General features: G+C 37.4%; 1 protein-coding gene and 1 long non-coding RNA gene across 2 annotated transcripts; both read right to left on the bottom strand.

Annotated features, from left to right (window-relative positions):
- Positions 1-1,209: 1,209 nt before the first annotated feature.
- Positions 1,210-15,485, bottom strand: LOC116733429 (NLR family CARD domain-containing protein 3-like). The gene is given in 11 exon segments (XM_032584282.1): positions 1,210-2,923; positions 3,080-3,126; positions 3,442-3,615; positions 4,157-4,330; positions 5,112-6,906; positions 8,743-8,953; positions 9,081-9,150; positions 10,357-10,464; positions 11,455-11,562; positions 14,032-14,154; positions 15,278-15,485. Coding segments are annotated over 10 exon segments (3,264 nt in total). The 5' UTR covers positions 14,109-14,154; positions 15,278-15,485; the 3' UTR covers positions 1,210-2,423.
- Positions 1,210-16,014, bottom strand: LOC116733442 (uncharacterized). Its single transcript, XR_004342027.1, has 3 exons — positions 16,003-16,014; positions 14,542-14,545; positions 1,210-2,346 (listed from the first exon to the last, which is right to left on the bottom strand). It is a non-coding gene; the product is annotated as an uncharacterized LOC116733442 (long non-coding RNA).
- Positions 16,015-18,725: the final 2,711 nt, after the last annotated feature.

Raw genomic sequence — 18,725 nt, forward strand, 5'->3', positions numbered from 1 at the left:
AAAAAACATCAGAAGGATCCCACAGTATATCAGATATAAATCATTGTTATTCATGCCAATGAAGGAGAAAATATATCCCAACACATCGATGAGCTCCATGGTCACCAGATGATGGGTGAAGTAGTCGGTGTGACTCATTGTCCCTGAGGGAGAGGATGGACTTTTCTTTTGCTGCTGAAGAGCGTGGCTGAGAATAAAGAGGCAGAGAGGGAGGACGAGGAATATTCGGATGATGTTGACTGTGGTATAAATGGAGGAGCTTGGGCTGGTGCTGAGGCAGAGTGTGTAGAAAGAGTTGAGGAAGAAGCTGGAGGACATGTTGGAGTTCGAAAGGCTGTTGTTGAAGAACGAAGAGGCGTTCACGGACATTTCTGCTGAACATGAATACGTGACAAATGGATTAAACAAAAGGAACACGCAAAGTCTTACCAAGTATTTTTGATCTAGTTCCTACTGAAAACATTTTAGTACACTAGACATCAGATAAACCTGAGCAATAAGTAATTTTTTTATCCAGATATTAGAACTTTTTTAAGTCAATAATCCCTGAATATTGATGAAAACCTACTTATAAATGAAAAAATCTGCCAGTGGAATAAGAAATTTTAACTTATATCTTAGTTAAAGATATCTATCTTTTTAGATATTGAAGAGTGAAAATATCTAAAAAAGTACCGCTGAACAGAAATCAAGTAATACAAACAGTAGTACTCAACATCAAACTTAAACCATTTACGGGTCTTTTGAACAACTTTTATTTATTTTTCTTGACTTTATCGTAATGTGGTTATCCAAAGTGCTGAACCTCTCTCCTCTAACTCCCTCCACTGAAGATGTATCCAGCTGTCTTGATGCATGGCCTTGGTGTCACCTGGAGTATTTCCCCCCCTTCTGCTGGTCCGAGCCTCTTTTTTAGCTCCCCAGGTAAGGTCTCAGGTAATCCTTCTGGTCATCACACTATCTGCTCTATTATTTTCTGTTGGTCAGTTTTCTCTGATTGGAAGATAAAGTCAGAGGCTATTACTAGGCTTTTCACATCCTGAGAGTTGATATTGTCTTAGGTTTGAAGATTTCTTTCACAGCCCATCCTGCACTTCAGCTAACAGCAGCTCAACATGTTCTGATCCTTAACTCTCTCTCTACCAAGCATGTTTTTTTCTTTTCACCTAAAACATTTATCACAACTTGTGAAGACTTATAAAGCAGACATTTTCAACCATCACAGTTTTTTATTAGAAATATATAAATTATTACACATTGATAGATTATTTCAAAGCTAATGTTTTAATACAGGTTTTTAGTTCAGATGGCAAAAATCATGATTAATTTAACAGCAAATAAAAAAGCCTGAACTTGTACTGCACTATATCAAGTACAGAGGACCTTCACTTTACATTCAGTCATTCACTCACACATTCATGTTGATGGCAGGAAGCTACCGGATAGTAGCTGCCTGGAGGCTCCAGGCTCAACCAGGCTCTTTAACCAGCAGCAGACAGATGATCAGAGGGCACAAGGACACAGTGAGATGGGCAAACAGAGCAGCCAACAAACGGTAAACTCCTACCATCGTCCCCACCATTCATTTAATATATAATCAAATTGGTTAAGTTAGGAATTACAAATTTACTTAGATAGTCATATTTCTGCTAAAAAAACAAGTAACAATGTTATCCCAGTTGCTTCAGTGCTGTAAGGAAAAAGAAGACATCAGTGAATGATTCTGGCTTTGGGCCTTAATTAATCTGAGAGTCAATATTTTTATGGCTTAATTAAGTGATTAGTAATTATAGCATACATGGCAACAGGGATTGAGTTCATCCAAGTTAACTGTAATAAAAATGTGGAGAACCATAACATTAAACTAGGAGATGTAAAGAACCATAATTATGTGATTCTACCAAGTGTTAAAAAAGTTAAAAGGGAAATGCTTTTGCAAGATAACTAAGTTTATCTCATATTAGTATCAACATATATTTCCAAGTATTTATATTACTGTTTAATCTTTATTTTGTTTCACAACATTGCATTCACAAGAACGCAATGTTGTCATTATTGTCACATTAGCATGTTGTGCACTTCAAGCAAAACTGTATCAATAATGTAGATAGCATGACTCCCCACACTAAGTCACAAACAAAGTAAGACGGACTTTTCCTTTTGACTTGAGATTGGTGGACTCTATAGGTTCCATTTTTATATGCTCTTTATTATTTTTTCTTGTTTTTTAAGCATTTTTGGCTCTTTGGTTGATGTGTTAGTTTATTGTGAAGAACCTATTGATTTTTATCTCCCGAAAGGTGATATGTAAATTTAATTTTACTGATGATCTGTAAAGGTACAGCACTTATGCAGCAATCAATATTACATTCATCTGAAAACCGATGTATTGGATAAAACACATGTAAAGTTGTCTGGTAACTCTAAAATGAGCACCAAGACACCCTAGTGCGACTCCTGAACCCAAATCCAGGATAAAGAGGTTCACTGAATTTGGTGTTGAAGGTGTGGAGGTGGATCAGTGTGTCTGATGAGACTCTGTAGAAGGACAGAGTCCCAGCAGGACAGTCCACATACACAGCCACTTTGGATAAGGAGGATGAACGGATAAAAGCTTTTTTTTTACTGTTGTTCCAAACAGCATAACCATCATCAGAGCAGATTAAACACCAGGAGTTATCATTCTCTCCTTTTCTTTTGATACCCTTGTAATTTACTGATATGCAGACCTTCCCACCACACTCAACTTCCCAGTAACAGCGACCAGTCTGACCATCAGTACACAGCAGCTGATAGAGATCAAATCTGTCTTCATGATCAGGATATTGCTGCTCTTCTGCCACACGTGTCACCTTCCTGTTTTCGTCAGACAATTTGAGATATTTGTTCATGGTGTTCAGGTCGACTGTGAGAGGACAGGAATCTAAATGACAAGACAAACATAATTCAGTTTGAAGAACTGAACAATTAACTGGTTATTTCTTAACAGCTTCATTATAACTAAACAATTAGTGGTCTGAACATTTGGTGATGATTTAATGTGCCACTGTACCATAAATCAAATGGAAAACACACTTACACTTCCGTAGACCTGGAGTTAACCACTGGACTCCAGCAGAATCCAAGCTGACAGAAGGAGACAAGAGATTCCCATCAGTCTTTTATCATGTATATGACAAAAGTACGTTGTGATATCGGCTTTCCGTGATATCACTAACAGATGTTTCAACATTTTTATTTAGCCACAAGTACAGTTCTCAACAGGAGAAAGCCAAAACCGAAACTATAACTACTGATTGAGTCACATACCGTTTACATTAAACTTTTATGGACACCCATAAGGAACAAAAGACTTTTAAGATATATGTTTCAATAACTTAGGTTTGTTGCAGAACATTGAAGAAACAGTAAGACATGGGTCTGCAGTAGAGGTTTCCCTACTTCAGAGTCTCCAGTTTCCATTTTGCATCATCCAGTCCAGCTAACAGAGGTTGAGCTCCTGTCTCTCCTGGATGATTGTAACTCAGGTCCAGCTCTCTCAGGTGGCTGGGATTCAGCATCAGAGCAGAGGCCAGAGCAGCAAAACCTTCCTCTGTGATCAAACATCCTGAAAGCCTGCAGACACACAAAACACACATAAATCTATCCAAAGCAAAAGCAACTAGTATAAATGCCCTGTAAATGACTGAGAATAATTCCTGCTTATTTTTAATCCGCAATTTTCATAGTGGTTTGCAGTTTTCCATTAACTAATATAAATTCTTAGTTACAAGTAGTTTATTAAAGGTGTTTTGTCTCAATAATATATCTTTATAATCAAAAATGATTATAAAATATTTGTGTTGATTCCATCCATTGCAAAGCACCAAATACTTACGATAAATTCCACCACAAAAGGAGGTCAATATGATCCCTTCTTCAGTAAGTTATTCATTGTGTTTCTTATTTTATAGGAAAAAATCTCTATAACAAGAATGTTCTAGACCACATATTTTTATGACATGGTTGAGTTTGTCACTGACCAAGTTACAAATACTTCAAGTTGCTTTAAAAACCAAAATCAGACGATTTTACAGACATTTAATAAGTACTTATTTTAGAGTACTTTCTGCCCCACGTCCTATGATTTAGATGATTTGGACATTTTTGAACTAACCTGAGAATTTCGAGTTCACAGTTTGGACTCTTCAGTCCGTCACAGAGCAGCTCCACTCCTGAATCACCCAGGTTGTTGTTACTCAGGTCCAGCTCCTTCAGGCAAGAATCCTGACAGGTGAGAACTGAGAACAGAGCTTCACAGCTTCCCTCTGAGAGGTTACAGCCGCTGAGTCTGAAGAGACAAAATAAATAGAGGGTTTTTTTGTATTTTCAAGAAATCTGCTGGATTAAATGCTCTTGGGAGGCAGTGCAGTGCAGCAGAAAGTCACCACAAAATAAAGTATGCTGAAAACATTATGATGTATGACACTGACGCCTTAGTAGGATTCTCTGAGGTGTTATGAAACTTACCCACAAGAGGTTAAAAAGATCTGCAGGTATTGATTTAGTGGCATGATGATATTTTTTTTCTATAACTGCCTTAGCCACATCTTCAGAAAGACATGCTGGTATGTTTTGTATGGGTAGCTTTTAGATGAGAAAGCTTATTTCTAATATATGGTCTGACAAACTGCTCTGTAGTTTGTGCAACTTATTTAACTGATCAAATGTGAAGTCGTTTTTATTCATCCCTTCCAGACCGAACGTAACACAGACAATTCTGCCAGATTTGTAGTACTGTAATTCCACTACACTTTGCGCTATGTGAAAAATCGCAATGATTTCTGAAAGGGGAGACATTGTGCTTTCCAGACAATATTGGGTTATTACGGTAATTTCAACCCTGCCGTAGCAGGGAGTGAAATTAATCTGAGGGGCACTTTTTTAATAGACGACAAATTGTGAAAATAACTTGCTAGATATTCAAAGTATCAGTTGTTATGGTTAAGTGGGCAAATATATTTACTCACAGGACATTTAAAGAACTGCATACAATAAAAATAAGCTAAAATATCCAGGCGGACATTTGAAACTTAGGTCATAAAGGGTTAATACACTCACTCTGTACTTACATAGCTTTGTTAGTGGCTTTGACTGTTGGCAGCAGTCTCAGTAGAGCATCTTCTGAAGCAGAGTATTTCTTCAGGTCAAATGTCTCCAGATCTTTGTCTGATGAAAGTAGGATGAAGTGCAGAGCTGACCACTGAGCAGGAGACAACTGCTGTGCTGAAAGACTTCCTGTACTTAGATATTGTTGGATTTCCTCCACTAGAGACTGATCATTTAGTTCATTAAGACAGTGGAACAGATTGATGCTTTTCTCTACAGAAAGATTTTTACTTATCTTCTTTTTGATGAACTGTACTATTTCTTGATTGTTCTGTGATTTGCTTTCTGTGTGTGATATCAGCCCCCTCATCAGAGTCTGATTGGTCTCCAGTGAAAAACCCAGTAGAAAGCGGAGGAACAAGTCGAGGTGTCCATCTAGACTCTCTAAAGCCGTGTCCACAGCTGTCTTGTAGAAAGCCATCTCTGCAGATTTGAAGTTTCCTAATTCAGGATCTATGGATTTAATTTTCTCTTTTTCTGGCTGATTGACTTCGGGATTAATAGAGGTCAGGTGAACATGAAGAGCAGCCAGAAACTCCTGAACACTCAGGTGGACGAAGCAGAAGACTTTGTTTTGGTACAGCCCTCTCTCTTCTCTGAAGATCTCTGTGAACACTCCTGAGTATGTTGAAGCTGCTCTGGCATCAATGCCACACTCTGCCAGGTCTGATTCATAGAAGATCAGGTTTCTTTTCTGCAGCTGATCAAAAGCCAGTTTTCCCAACGACTTGATCATCTTCTGGTTCTCAGGACTCCAGTGTGAATCTGTCTCAGCTCCTCCATCATACTTGATGCCCTTCAGTTTGTTCTGCACCACCAGAAAATGAATGTACATCTCAGTCAGGGTCTTTGGCAGTTCTTCTCCATCTTTCTTGTTCAACATGTCTTCCACAACTTTAGCAGTGATCCAGCAGAAGATTGGGATGTGGCACATGATGTGGAGGCTTCATGATTTCTTTACATGGGAGATTACCAAGCTGGCCTGCTTCTTAGATTCAAATCTTTTTGTGAAGTACTCATCTTTCTGTGGGTCAGTGAATCCTCTAATCTCCGTCATCTTGCCAACACACTCAGTGGGGATCCGAATGGCTGCTGCAGGTCGTGTGGTTATCCAGAGGTGAGCTTTGGGAAGCAGGTTCCCGCTGATTAGGTTTGTCAGAAGAACATCCACTGACATAGACTTTCTTACATCTTCCAAGATCTCATTGTTGTGGAAGTCCAGTGGAAGTCGACACTCATCCAACCCGTCAAAGATGAACACAACCTTTAACTCTTCAAACCTGGAGATTCCTCTGGTTTCACTAAAAAAATGGTGAACAAGCTCCACCAAGCTGAACTGCTGGTCTTTTAACAGATTCAGCTCTCTGAATGTGAATGGAAACATGAACTGGATGTCCTGGTTGGCTTGGTCTTCTGCCCAGTCCAGAGTGAACTTCTGTGTTAGGACTGTTTTCCCAATGCCAGCTACTCCCTTTGTCATCACTGCTCTGATTGGTTCATCTCTATCAGGTGAGGGTTTAAATATGTCTTCATGTCTAATTACCATTTCTGGTCTGTCTGGTTTCCCGGAAAATGCTTCAATCTGCCTGACCTCATGTTCATCATTAACCTCTCCAGAGTTTCCCTCTGTGACGTAGAGCTCTGTGTAGATCTGATTCAGAAGGGCTAGACTTTCTGATTTAGCAGTCCCTTCAAACACATGCTGGAACCTCTCCTTCAGGTTAGACTTTAGTGTTTGCTGACATGTGATGAGTGATTCTAAAAAACAAAAAAGAACATTAATGTAATTTAAAAGTAATCTACTGCCTTGATTGAGTATACAGTGAACCCTCGCTATATCGCGGTTCACCTTTCGCGGTCTCGCTGATTTGCGGATTTGCATCGTGCATTGTGTTCTGCATTCTGATTGGCTAAACAGTCTCTCCGCTTCTTCTCTACTTGTGTCTCAATAACGTTGCGGTTTAATATGTACACGTACGTAAAACAGCTTGCCAAATTTAACATAATCGATGGTGGCATGTCAGTTTATAAGGATCTTTTTGCCCAGAAGAAAAAAGAGCGACAACAACAACTGATAATTATGTTCTTCTCTCGAAAAAACACACCTGCACCGTGGGCTTTAGAAGAAAAAAAAAACCGCTACAGAGCGAAGTCAGGATGCAGCGGCTCAGTCAGAAGAGCAGTGAAATACACGGGAGTCACTATTTGTCCTACTGTACTTTGTTTTGTTTTTTTTCATAATCATTTTTTATTTTCTCCCGTTCTAATCCAATAACTCAGGTCGCGGTGGGGCGGCGCTGATCTCCGCAATTCGGGCACGGGAATCCGCCTTCAGTTCATATTAAAATTATTATTTTACAGTACAGTAGTTATTTGTAAAAAAAAAAAAAAAAAGTTTATACAGTACTTTTTATTTGTTAAACAAATGTTTGGGCCTGTAAAAAGGTTTTGTTCTCTGGTTTCAATGTATTATGGAATATTTCATTGTATAATAATTGTAAAAAAATAAAGGTTACTATTTTGCGGATTTCGCCTATCACAGGTTCTTTTTGGAACGTAATCGTCACACTCTTGAGCCTCCCTGGCAAGGTCTATTCAGGGGTCCTGGAGAGGAGGGTCAGTCGGATAGTCGAACCTCGGATTCAGGAAGAGCAGTGTGATTCTTCCTGTGCTAACAGGAAGAACCTGTTCACACAGGACAGGTTCTTGCTGTCCTGTGCGAAGAAGCCGCTCCAGCTGGAGCGGTTCGCAGTCGAATGTGAAGCGGCCGGGATGAGGATCATCCCGTAATTTACATTGATTTTAAATGTGTTTTGAGGAAAGTGTAACTGTAGGCCATGGTCTCGGAGGCCATCCGAGAATTTGGCCTCGGATGGCTCAAGACCGTCCGAGGCCATGGTCTTGAGCCGGAAAAGGGTACAGTGCCTTCAGATAATTTTTGTTCTTCCTTAAGAGTCTCCTCCTTGTGGAGCCTGCCTAGAAAACATCCAGGAAGAATCTTCATCTAGGAGCTGAACAACCTCAATTGAGTCATTTCACCCAGAGCTTGAAATCATGGCAGGATTGTCATTTTATAACTGATTCTAGCAAACCTAGTTTTTATGAGAGAAATTTCTTCATACAATTCAATTCAATTCAAAAATACTATATTGATCCCACATGGAAATTATATGCAATTAAATTACAAAGCATGGCCCATATACAAAGGCCTCAGTTCTCACTCAGCCATCACAGGTTTGACTCCCAGCTTCCTTTCCTCTCAACCTGATTTCCTGTCAGAATACTCTCAAATAAAGTCCACTAGAGCTGATCAAATCTTTAAAAAAAACATTTATGGCGAACTGACCCTGCCAAAATTGGCAATAAATATAGATGCAAATAAAAAGCTTGATGAAGTAATGTTGCAGAAAAAACAATCTTTCCCAACTTATTTGAAAATACAGTGTGACAAAGTAATATTCATTTAGCTTTTTAAGCAATATTTTATCATTATCATTATCAGAGTTTGCCAAGTGAGACCCTAGTAGTTTTTTTCTTCCAGCAGTTGAAAATATTTTTACATTTATATTTTCTGTAGAAAAATAACATTCTTACTGTTCTGCAGAAGGTCAGCTAGATCATCCAGATCCATCATTCTCAAGAAGTTCACAGTGATTTTTAAAAACGCCTTTCTGATGCTGCTCTTGTGCTTTTCATTCCTATTTCCAGACACTTCTTTTACCTCTTCCTGACCCTCTGGACTCAAGACTTTTTCGATCTCCTTCAGCTCATCTTTCACAAATGTCACAATCTTTTTCTCCAGTTCCTAAAACAGAAAGACGTAAATAAATAGACCCCCTGAATAAAATCTGACAATCAAATGATCTAAGAAGTTCAATATGGAGTTTAATTAACAGAAGATATGGAAAGAGTAGTATTCACTGTATACCGACCCTAAAAATGGGGTGTAGCTGCATTAGATGCTCATGGGCAGTTTGGCCAACATCAGTGCTCTGTTCACGCCTATGGAGAAATCATAAATAATTAGCTTCCATCATGTTGGTGCAAGTTCAACATAGAAGTCAGTAAAGTCATATGATATGAATGTTCAATAAGATGACTTTATATCATGCAGCAAACCAAATTCAATCATTTAGACTGCTGCTGTTTTTATATTCCTTTTTCAAGATGATACATGAAAGAGATAAACCAGTATTTTCAAACATTGTCGAGACTCCCAGAAGTAATTAGTGGTTAATGATCCCAATACTAAGTGATCAAGCAGCACACTGCCATCCGCATGATTTTACATCACAATATGCATCAGTCTGACAGATCTTCAAACATGTTTATATGTTTCTATGTGGACACTTGCTACTTTTTCAAAAATGTTCTGCAACGAGAGGAGTTTCCAAATAAGTATATACATAAATAAAATATTACTGTAAAAAATATACTGCAAATATATCAACTGCTAACCTCCCCCCAGCACATACACACCTTCCCCAATAAGCACCTTCATTTAAATGTTCAAAAGTTAGCAGACATGACTAGTGTTAGAAATATTTAGTATATGTTATCTTATGTTTGCTGTGTGAAGTTGTTTTGTTGTGCAACAGTCCCCATTGTTCTGTGAGTTCATCAGTTCCTGCATTGTAGCTGCAGAAGGAAGCAGACAGGATCTGAACTCTGCACTACGTCAGCCCATAGGTGCAACATGCCTGTGTGACTCAAGAGAACAGAAGAACAGAAAAACACTATGTAATTAACTCAAGATAACTGAATAAGCTATGTAACTAGGGACTAAAGAAATAAAAAAAAAATAGGGTATGGCAGAACGTGCTTCAGAACGGTGGGAGATTGTAACTGAGGCACACTCCTGTCAGTTCTCCTTGTAGCAAGTAAAACTAAAACCCTCTTGTCTTTCTCCTATTTGTGGGCTGTTAAAATGTTTTAGGTTGTTTGAACCTGACAGCTAGCTTCAGCAAGCTAGCTTCTTCTTGCACCTCCAGTCAATCAGATGTCATTACTGCAATTTTCACTAATATCGCCATTGCAAAATGTTCTGAAATGATTTTACTGTTGATGAATTTGCAAGAAACTGGTTTTATAAGGACATACAATTGTATCATATTCCAAGATATATGACAAATAAAAGTTGTCATTTTGGAATGAAAACCTTTCAGTTGGACTCAGATTTCATAGTTAGAAAATTTCCATAACGCTCACCTTTTTGGAACTGAGGGTTGGTCAAGATTAAAATTAATACCATCCCGTTTTGAGTGGCTGCTCTTGATGGACAGGCAGCTTGGTCCAGGTTCTTGTTTCTTTTGTTGCCTGTGTAAGAGAATGCCTGTCAGATATCTATCTCATTTACTGTCAGAAACAAACTTCTTGGATTAATGATCGTACATTGCCTATAAGAAAATATTCATCCCGTTGGATATTTTAGCCTCTTCATTGCTTTTACAAATCAATCATGATCAACAAATTTGGCTTCGTTGATCAAAGAAATAAAAAAAGTTTCCTGAATGTCAAAGTGAAAACTGATTCCTACAAAATAATAAGTAAATAAATACAAATATTTATCATAAAATAAATGATTGCATGAATATTCACCTTCTTCAAAGTGGCTGAGCTAAGTCAACAAAGGTCCAACAAAGTGGTGCTATAGCATCTCAATGAGTGGATTAGAGATCACCTTAGTGCAGTTGTCATATTAAGACAACTTACGATGAATTGTGTCTGGAAAGTTCATCATCTGGTTAATCAATATTCCTGGATACCATTACAGAATAAAGTCTAAAGAACACTCCAACCAATCAAAGAAAGGTTTACTAAAAGGGATAAGTTGGGATGGATACAAAAAAACTCCTTAAGTCACTAATCATACATTGGAGTTAAAATAAACCCAATCTGGGTTTTCCCCAGTGTATTACAAGCCTGGCAGCCCATCAGGCTTTACTTGATCCCCCTGCCAGGCTAAAGTTAGGTGTTGAGTTGGGACATTGAACTGGGAGCACATCCAATCTTTGGTGAACTGGGAGCACACCAATCTTCGGTGAACTGGGAGCACACCAATCTTTGCAACTTGGTCTGGTGCACTGGTACCACCATTGACTCAAAATGGTTTATTTGGAAGGTGCTCTTGAAAAGCAGTTTTGCATGTACCAGCATTTGTATAATCCCTCTATGAAGGCCGTTTTTTAGATGAGTACCGCACCAACATATTCCCATCAAGTATAAAACCCTCACCGCTGCATTTTGGAATGAAAACTTTTCAGTGAGGCTCATATTACAAAGTTAGAACATTTCCATAACGCTCACCTGTTTGGAACTGAGGGTTGGTCAAGATTAAAATTAATACCATCCCGTTTTGAGTGGCTGCTCTTGATGGACAGACAGCTTGGTCCAGGTTCTTGTTTCTTTTGTTCCCTGTGGGTGAGAATATCAATGCCTATCAGATATTCATCTAATTTACTGTTAGAAACAAACTTCCAGGATTAATGAACGCAAAGTGCCTATAAACAGTATTCACCCCTTGGATATTTTTGCCCTTTTTGTTGTTTTTACAAATCATAATCAATTAAATTAGGTGTTTTTGATCAACCTAAATTATAAAAAAATCCCTTCATGTCAAACTAAAAACTAATTTCTACAAAATAAAACAATGACATAAAATGAATTTATAGATTTTCACCTTCTTTAAAGTGACAGACATAATTCAACAGAGGTCCAGGCAATTTGTACTCGTAACCTCAAAACGAGTGGAATCTTGGTCATCTGATTGCAGTGACTGTGTCTTAAGTGACAATAGTATGAAGACGCCTGTGTCTGGAACGTCCATTTACTGGTTTATTCTTGGCAACCAATACAACATGAAGAGCAGTAAACACTCTGAGGAAACAGTCCTTCAAGACTTCTCTCTGTTCAAGGGAAATTAAGTGTTTCACATATTTTATTATTTACATCTTTTTCTATTCAGCAAACCTAAGAAGTTCCTGTTATGCTATATTTCATAAATAAGCTTAAAAATGTGAAAAGAAACAAATTTTTCTGTTTATTTGGCAATTATTTAATACAGCTAGCACAAAAATAATGTCAAAATTATGTTTTTTTAAATTCAGTATATAGACAGTTTCACCCAGTCAAAGCCCAGACAGACCTGACAAAATTCTCAGCTGATCCTCACACAACCTGATAGCTTGAACAGTGTGGCAGGAAAAAGGGAGGAAAACTGCAACATCCAGATGTGGAAGCTTGATTGAGATTAATCCACTCAGACTCAGTGCTGTGATTGCAGCCAAAGGTGTATGTACTAAAATTGACTTGAAGTATGCAAATATTTATGCAATAATTTATTTTACGCTAAATATTTTTGATTTGATGTAGAAATCAGTTTTCCCTTTGATATTAATGTTTTTTAGGGGTTTTTTTTGGCCAAAAAAGCCATAATTTTTTATCATGATTTGATTTTTAAAAGCAATAGAAAGGGTAAAACATCCAAAGGGGTTTTGGATGTTTTACCATCCAAATGGTAAAACATTTTACCATGTGCCTACTTTTTAATAGGCACTGTAACTTTAGAACAAGGCTGCACAGTGGTGCACTGTTGGTAGCACTGTAGTCTTGCAGCAAGAAGGTCCTCGGTTCTCTCCAGATTCTCCGGATTCCTCCCACAGTCCAAAAACATGACTGTGATGTTAATTGGTCTCTCTAAATTCTCCCTAGGTGTGACTGTGTGTGTGCATGGTTGTCTGTGTCTGTGTTTCCCTGGGACAGACTGGTGACCTGTCCAGGGTGACCCCGCCAACCGAAACGTTAGCTGGAGGTAGGCACCAGCACCTCCTGACCCCACTAGGGACAAGGGTGTTAGAAAATGGATGGATGGACGCAACTTTAGAACAATATACCAGAGGGTTATGAATAATAATACATACATATATATATATATACTGCTTCATTTTAGTTTTTTCCTTCAGGGTTATTCTAGTTTCATTATTTGAGGTAACTTATTTTGGTTAAATTTGTATTGTTCTTATTCTCCTTATTTCGGTCCCTCATAGTGTTTCTAGTTATGTTTATTTCTTATGTTATTTCGTTATCATAGGTTCAGTTGTTCCTTTTTGTCTGAGTCTATGTCTATCTTTCTTTAGGGACCTGAGTAAGATTATTTATTTGTTTAGTCCTCTTAGTGTTTCTAGTTTTCTTATCTTGTTACTTTAGGTTTAGTTATTCTTTTTGTTTGTATCTATGTCAATCTTTCTTTAGTCATTCTAGTTAGGTTATTTCTTTATTTAGTCCTTCTAGTTGCTCTAGCTCTGTGTTCATTAGTTGTTATATTTAGAGCAGCCTTGTTTCTGTTTTGGTTATTTCATAGTTTCCCCTTGTGTATTTATCTCTTTTCAGTTTATCGTATTCTCTTTTAGCTTAGTGTTATAATTATTTCCAGCTCCCTTATCTTATTTCCTTTACTCTTTTGTGTTCCCCCATTTGTCTATTTAGTTTCCCTGTGCCACTTTCTCCACTCCCCTCAGCCTGACTCCTGCTTACTACTCTCACCTGCAATCAACTAGCTCATCAGCCCTGGTTTTGTCTAGTTCTCTACATCCCAGTATTTAAGCCTCTCATTCTCTCCCATTACTTGTCAGATCCTTATATCTTCTCACCTCAGTCCTCTGTGCTTCCCTGTTTCTCCTGTTGTCTCCTGGCTTAATGTTCTTTTGGATTTATTTTTTGTTTTTACCTTGGATTATGTAATTTTTGTAAGTGTTCAGCATTTTATCATCCCATCTTCATTAAATGAGCAAAACTCAACTGCTGCCTCCGCCTCTGCTTTTGGGTCTAATACTTGAATAAAACCAACATCACAACAACAATAAGAGGAAGAGATTGTCATCTCACCTCTGATCCTCTTCTTCCTTACATAGAGTGCTTTCACAGCAAGGAACTTCCTCTTCTTTGTCCTCAGATGTTTCCATAATGCCAAATTCAGAACAGCAGCTTAGACTCACATTTCACCCTCATCTGCAGAAAAACAATCATCAGTCAACTTCATTTTGGCTCTAATAAGTTCTTTAAGAGATCAAACCTTAGTCAACATAGACATACCCATATATACTCTCAACATAGAGCCTGAGCGAGTCCTAATAATGTATGAAGATTATAAATAAGTCAATGAAACAATAAATCCATCTATACAGGATTTTTCAGCATTTTATATTTTCCTTTTGTTGATAGCTTGAGTACAAACAAGAAGTCTCACTTTAATATAAACTGCAGGTGTGATTCTTGTCAGCTTGTTCTTGATTCAGTGATGTTAACTAGCCAATAATTTTACTAAAGCGCAGCAATACGTCTTACTTGAAAGTCTGGCGTAGAATAACAACTCCTAAAAGTTAATTTTCCCAAAACGTTACTGAATGCAACTAACTCACCTCTGGTATGTTCAATCCTAAACAGTTTAATGATCTGTAGTTAAACATTACTTACAATACAGCTTAACAACAGTTAAGTTGGCAAAAGAATATTTGAAAATTTATCAAAGGAAATAATGATCGCTTCTTCGTAAAAGTAATTATTTTTCTCAACCAACCCATTTGCTTTTATCATGGGAGCATCAGTTCGTGATAAAAGCATCAGTTCGTGATAAAAGAATCAGTTCGTGATAAAAGCATCAGTTCATGATAAAAGAATCAGTTCGTGATAAAAGAATCAGTTCGTGATAAAAGAATCAGTTCGTGATAAAAGAATCAGTTCGTGCCTACATCCAGCAGAAATGTATGACGTAAACGATCAAATAATAACAGTGGATTATAAAAGTTAATATTTTACAAACCATGAAGAACGGACATTTAATAACGGCCCGATTAGTGAAAATCTATTTTGTTAAACACAAAATACGAGCAGCTTTCATGGCGGTATTTCTGCTCAGAGACCGGAAGTTGAAATATGGCTCTTCCTTATCTCCTCCGCCAACAATTAAAATCTGATTTGAGTCGTAATTAATTAGCCACATATTACACGTTCAATAACAACAACAGCAATGATTCCGCATTTAAGCGCCGAGAATTAACCGAAAAACAGCTCTGAGATTTAGGACTTCTGGTTGGAAAAAACCAAGAGGAGAAATTTAACGAAGCGACTTGACCTGTTTGCATTCAATCCTCGTGACTAAACAGTTGCCGCTGAGTCCCGTAGCATCAAAGAAATCATAAAGAGAAATCCTACTGATAGATTAATTATTGTTTATATTGTTCTGTCCGTAACGAATAAATTACCTTTCCTAGGAGATTGATAGAAAATAATCTGCGCAACAGAAAAAAGCAAATGAAAGTGAAACCTTAGTGTCTGCTTTTTTTTTCTTCAAATAACAATGGCTCCAGGAAATGAATTATGGCAGGCTGTTTTCACATATAATCGGTTTCGTCCGACAAACTGTACATTCTACTGTATATGTCTAATTACAATTTGTTTGTTGTGGATAGTAATATAGCACATCTGCATTTACGTTCAGTAAAAAATAACAAATCAAAATATCTTCAGTTACATTTTGAAGTATCTGAGCCAGGCTTTTCAAGAAATCTCAATTGGCATCATCGGATTTATCTTATGTCAAATGTCAAAATACATTTTTTTCATTTCTAAATTAAGAATTGTGTGTAAGCTCCCCTAGTTCTGCCACTGAGCTGTCCAAACAGTTGCCTGCAGAATTAAGGCTGGTTCCAATGATGCTGAGTGTTCTGGAGAAAATTGGCAAAAATTCCTCTGCATATAAAGAGCTCAGCAGTTTGGGCCATGAGAAAAACACAAACTCAACATACTGGAAGCCTGCTTCAAATATCTACAAAAAATTATATTTACTCTCTTAAAAACTGTTTTTTTAAATTCACACAAAGCACTTAAAAACAGCTTGGAAGAATGAAAAATACTCCTGTCAACCTGTTAAAGTGAAAATTGTGCCTTTTCAAAATTATTGATTTTTTTTTTATTTTTCATTGAAATTTCAAAATAATACATAACAATAGATGTTTTGACTAGACAGAATAATTATTCAAGATACCTGAAAAGAAAAGCTGTCAGTTCATAACTTAGAAGGAATTTTATCTAGTCAGAAACTACAGTTATATTTATCTCTTAAGTTAGTTTTGCCTGGTATTATTTGTTTTTACGATGTCTGTAGTTGGATTTGCACAAGTTGAATCCTATACAGGCTACTTCATATCTAAAAATACATTTAATACATCTTGACTAATTATGTCATTTAAGATATATTTAATTACAGTTGTAACTAGTCAGCAAAAAAGCAAAATACCTCAAATTTAGTTCATGACTAGTTATAATTCAATTATATTTGAAATATTCAGATGGCCAGTAATTTATGGCATATATCTAGAATTGGAGCCGCCAAACAACTTAATAGTAAACCTGATTCAATTTGATACAATTCAGAAATACCTGATTGGTCCTGTTGTGTTTTGTTCTTCAGTACTCATATTCACAATTAACCACACATCCTATTGTCAGATAACTGTATTCTCTTTATTGCTAACTCACAGGTCCAACTTTTTCAGAAAAGTGCTGCCAACAACTCATTCTGACCCACGTCCCACCCACCACCGCAGAACAACATGCACAAAAATAAAACTAAACAGAAAGTGATAACAGGATACAGAACTTGCAGGTGTGCACTTCAAAGCAAATTAGACGGCACAAACACGACACAAAAACTCAAAGACATGTTAATATGAGAATATATTCTAACAGATCCCAAAGGGAAATTAAATGCAAATCATTAATTCAAGATTCTTCAAAAATGTATTGTATATGTTGTTGATTGTGGGCAGAAAAGATCTTGTGTAGCAGTCTGTTACAGTGAGTTTGAATCTGAAATGTGTTCAAGTTGCTAGTATTGAAATGCTGCCCTCTGGTGGATATATAGTATCCCTCAAGTTTTAACAGCGATACAACCTGCATTGAATATGAATGCTGTCCTGTTGAAGCACATCTTTTAGTGATGTCCCTAGACAACCTAATGGAGTTACAACTCCTCATTGACTACTGTTATTTATTTAAGAGATAAACAGGTGTCTTCTATGGGTTATTTCCCCTCCCTCTCATGCTGCCCTGGTCAAGTGCCCACATCAATAATTACTACAGCAGACAAAGATCACTACATTAAATCCAAGAAACAATTTTTAACATGATTTCATTTATTCAGGGAAAAAGTAAACACCAACCTGACCTGAAAAGGTAAATACCATACAGACTTGAATCAATCAATCAAATTTTATTTGTATAGCACATTTCAGCAGCAAGACATTTCAAAGTGCTTTACATCATTACAAACACAGAAACACAATGCAATATAGAATCAATAATCAAAACAAAGCATTAAGTCAAGTTCCATCCATAAATTTGTAATTGATTACATTTCAAATACAATTTTAAACAGGTGGGTTTTTAGTTGAGATTTAAAAGAAGTCAGTGTTTCAGCTGTTTTACAGTTTTCTGGAAGTTTGTTCCAAATTCTGGTTCTGGGGATGCAGAGCAGGCCAGAACCGGAAGACCTGAGAGGTTCTGGAAGGTTCATACAACAACAGCAGATCTTTAATGTATTGTGGTGCTAAGCCGTTCAGTGATTTATAAACTAACAACAGTATTTTAAAGTCTATTCTTTGAGCTACAGGGAGCCAGTGGAGGGACTTTAAAACTGGTGTTATGTGCTCTATCTTCCTGGTTTTAGTGAGAACGCGAGCAGCAGCATTCTGGATCAGCTGCAGCTGTTTGATTGATTTGTTGGACAGACCTGTGAAGACGCTGTTGCAATAATCAATACGACTGAAGATGAACGCATGGATGAGTTTCTCTAGATCTGGCTGAGACATTAGTCCTTTAATCCTGGAAATGTTCTTCAGGTGATAGAAGGCCGACTTTGTAACTGTCTTTATGTGGCTCTGGAGGTTCAGGTCAGAGTCCATCACTACTCCCAGGTTTCGGGCTGATCGCTGGTTTTCAGTTGTAATAACTGAAGCTGTGCATTGACTCTAGATCTATAACTCTAGATCTATAACTCTAGATCTATAGCTCTAGATCGTTCCTCTTTAGGTCCAAAAGTAATAACTTCAGTTTTGTTTCTGTTCAACTGGAGAAAGTTTTGGCACATCCACACATTTATCTGTTCTAAGCATCTGTTCAGTGATTGGATGGGCTCTGAGTCACCTGGTGACATCGTAATGTAGAACTTGAAGCCAAAATGAAAACATTTCCAACTGTTAGGATGTGTTGATGTGTTGAGCCAAATGCAGCAGGCAGGAGATGAAGGTGAGGTTCAAAAGTTAATGAAAAAATATAAATGCAAACTTACAAAATGCAAAGTCCAAGAAACAAAAAATAAATCCAAAACAGAAACAAAAAGAGAACAGAAGGGATCCATGGAGGAGGGGACAAGATGAGATGACATGGTGAACCAGCGAGTTGTAACTGGAGAATAAGGAGCTTAAATATTGGGAGGTTGATAGTGGGAACAATGGACCTGGGCTAATAAGCTAACTGATTGTAGGTGTGAGTAGTTGGAGCCAGAACCAGCCTGAGGAGGG

Source organism: Xiphophorus hellerii, chromosome 14 (genome assembly GCF_003331165.1).
Source record: "Xiphophorus hellerii strain 12219 chromosome 14, Xiphophorus_hellerii-4.1, whole genome shotgun sequence".
In the NCBI taxonomy this organism is placed as follows: Eukaryota; Metazoa; Chordata; class Actinopteri; order Cyprinodontiformes; family Poeciliidae; genus Xiphophorus; species Xiphophorus hellerii.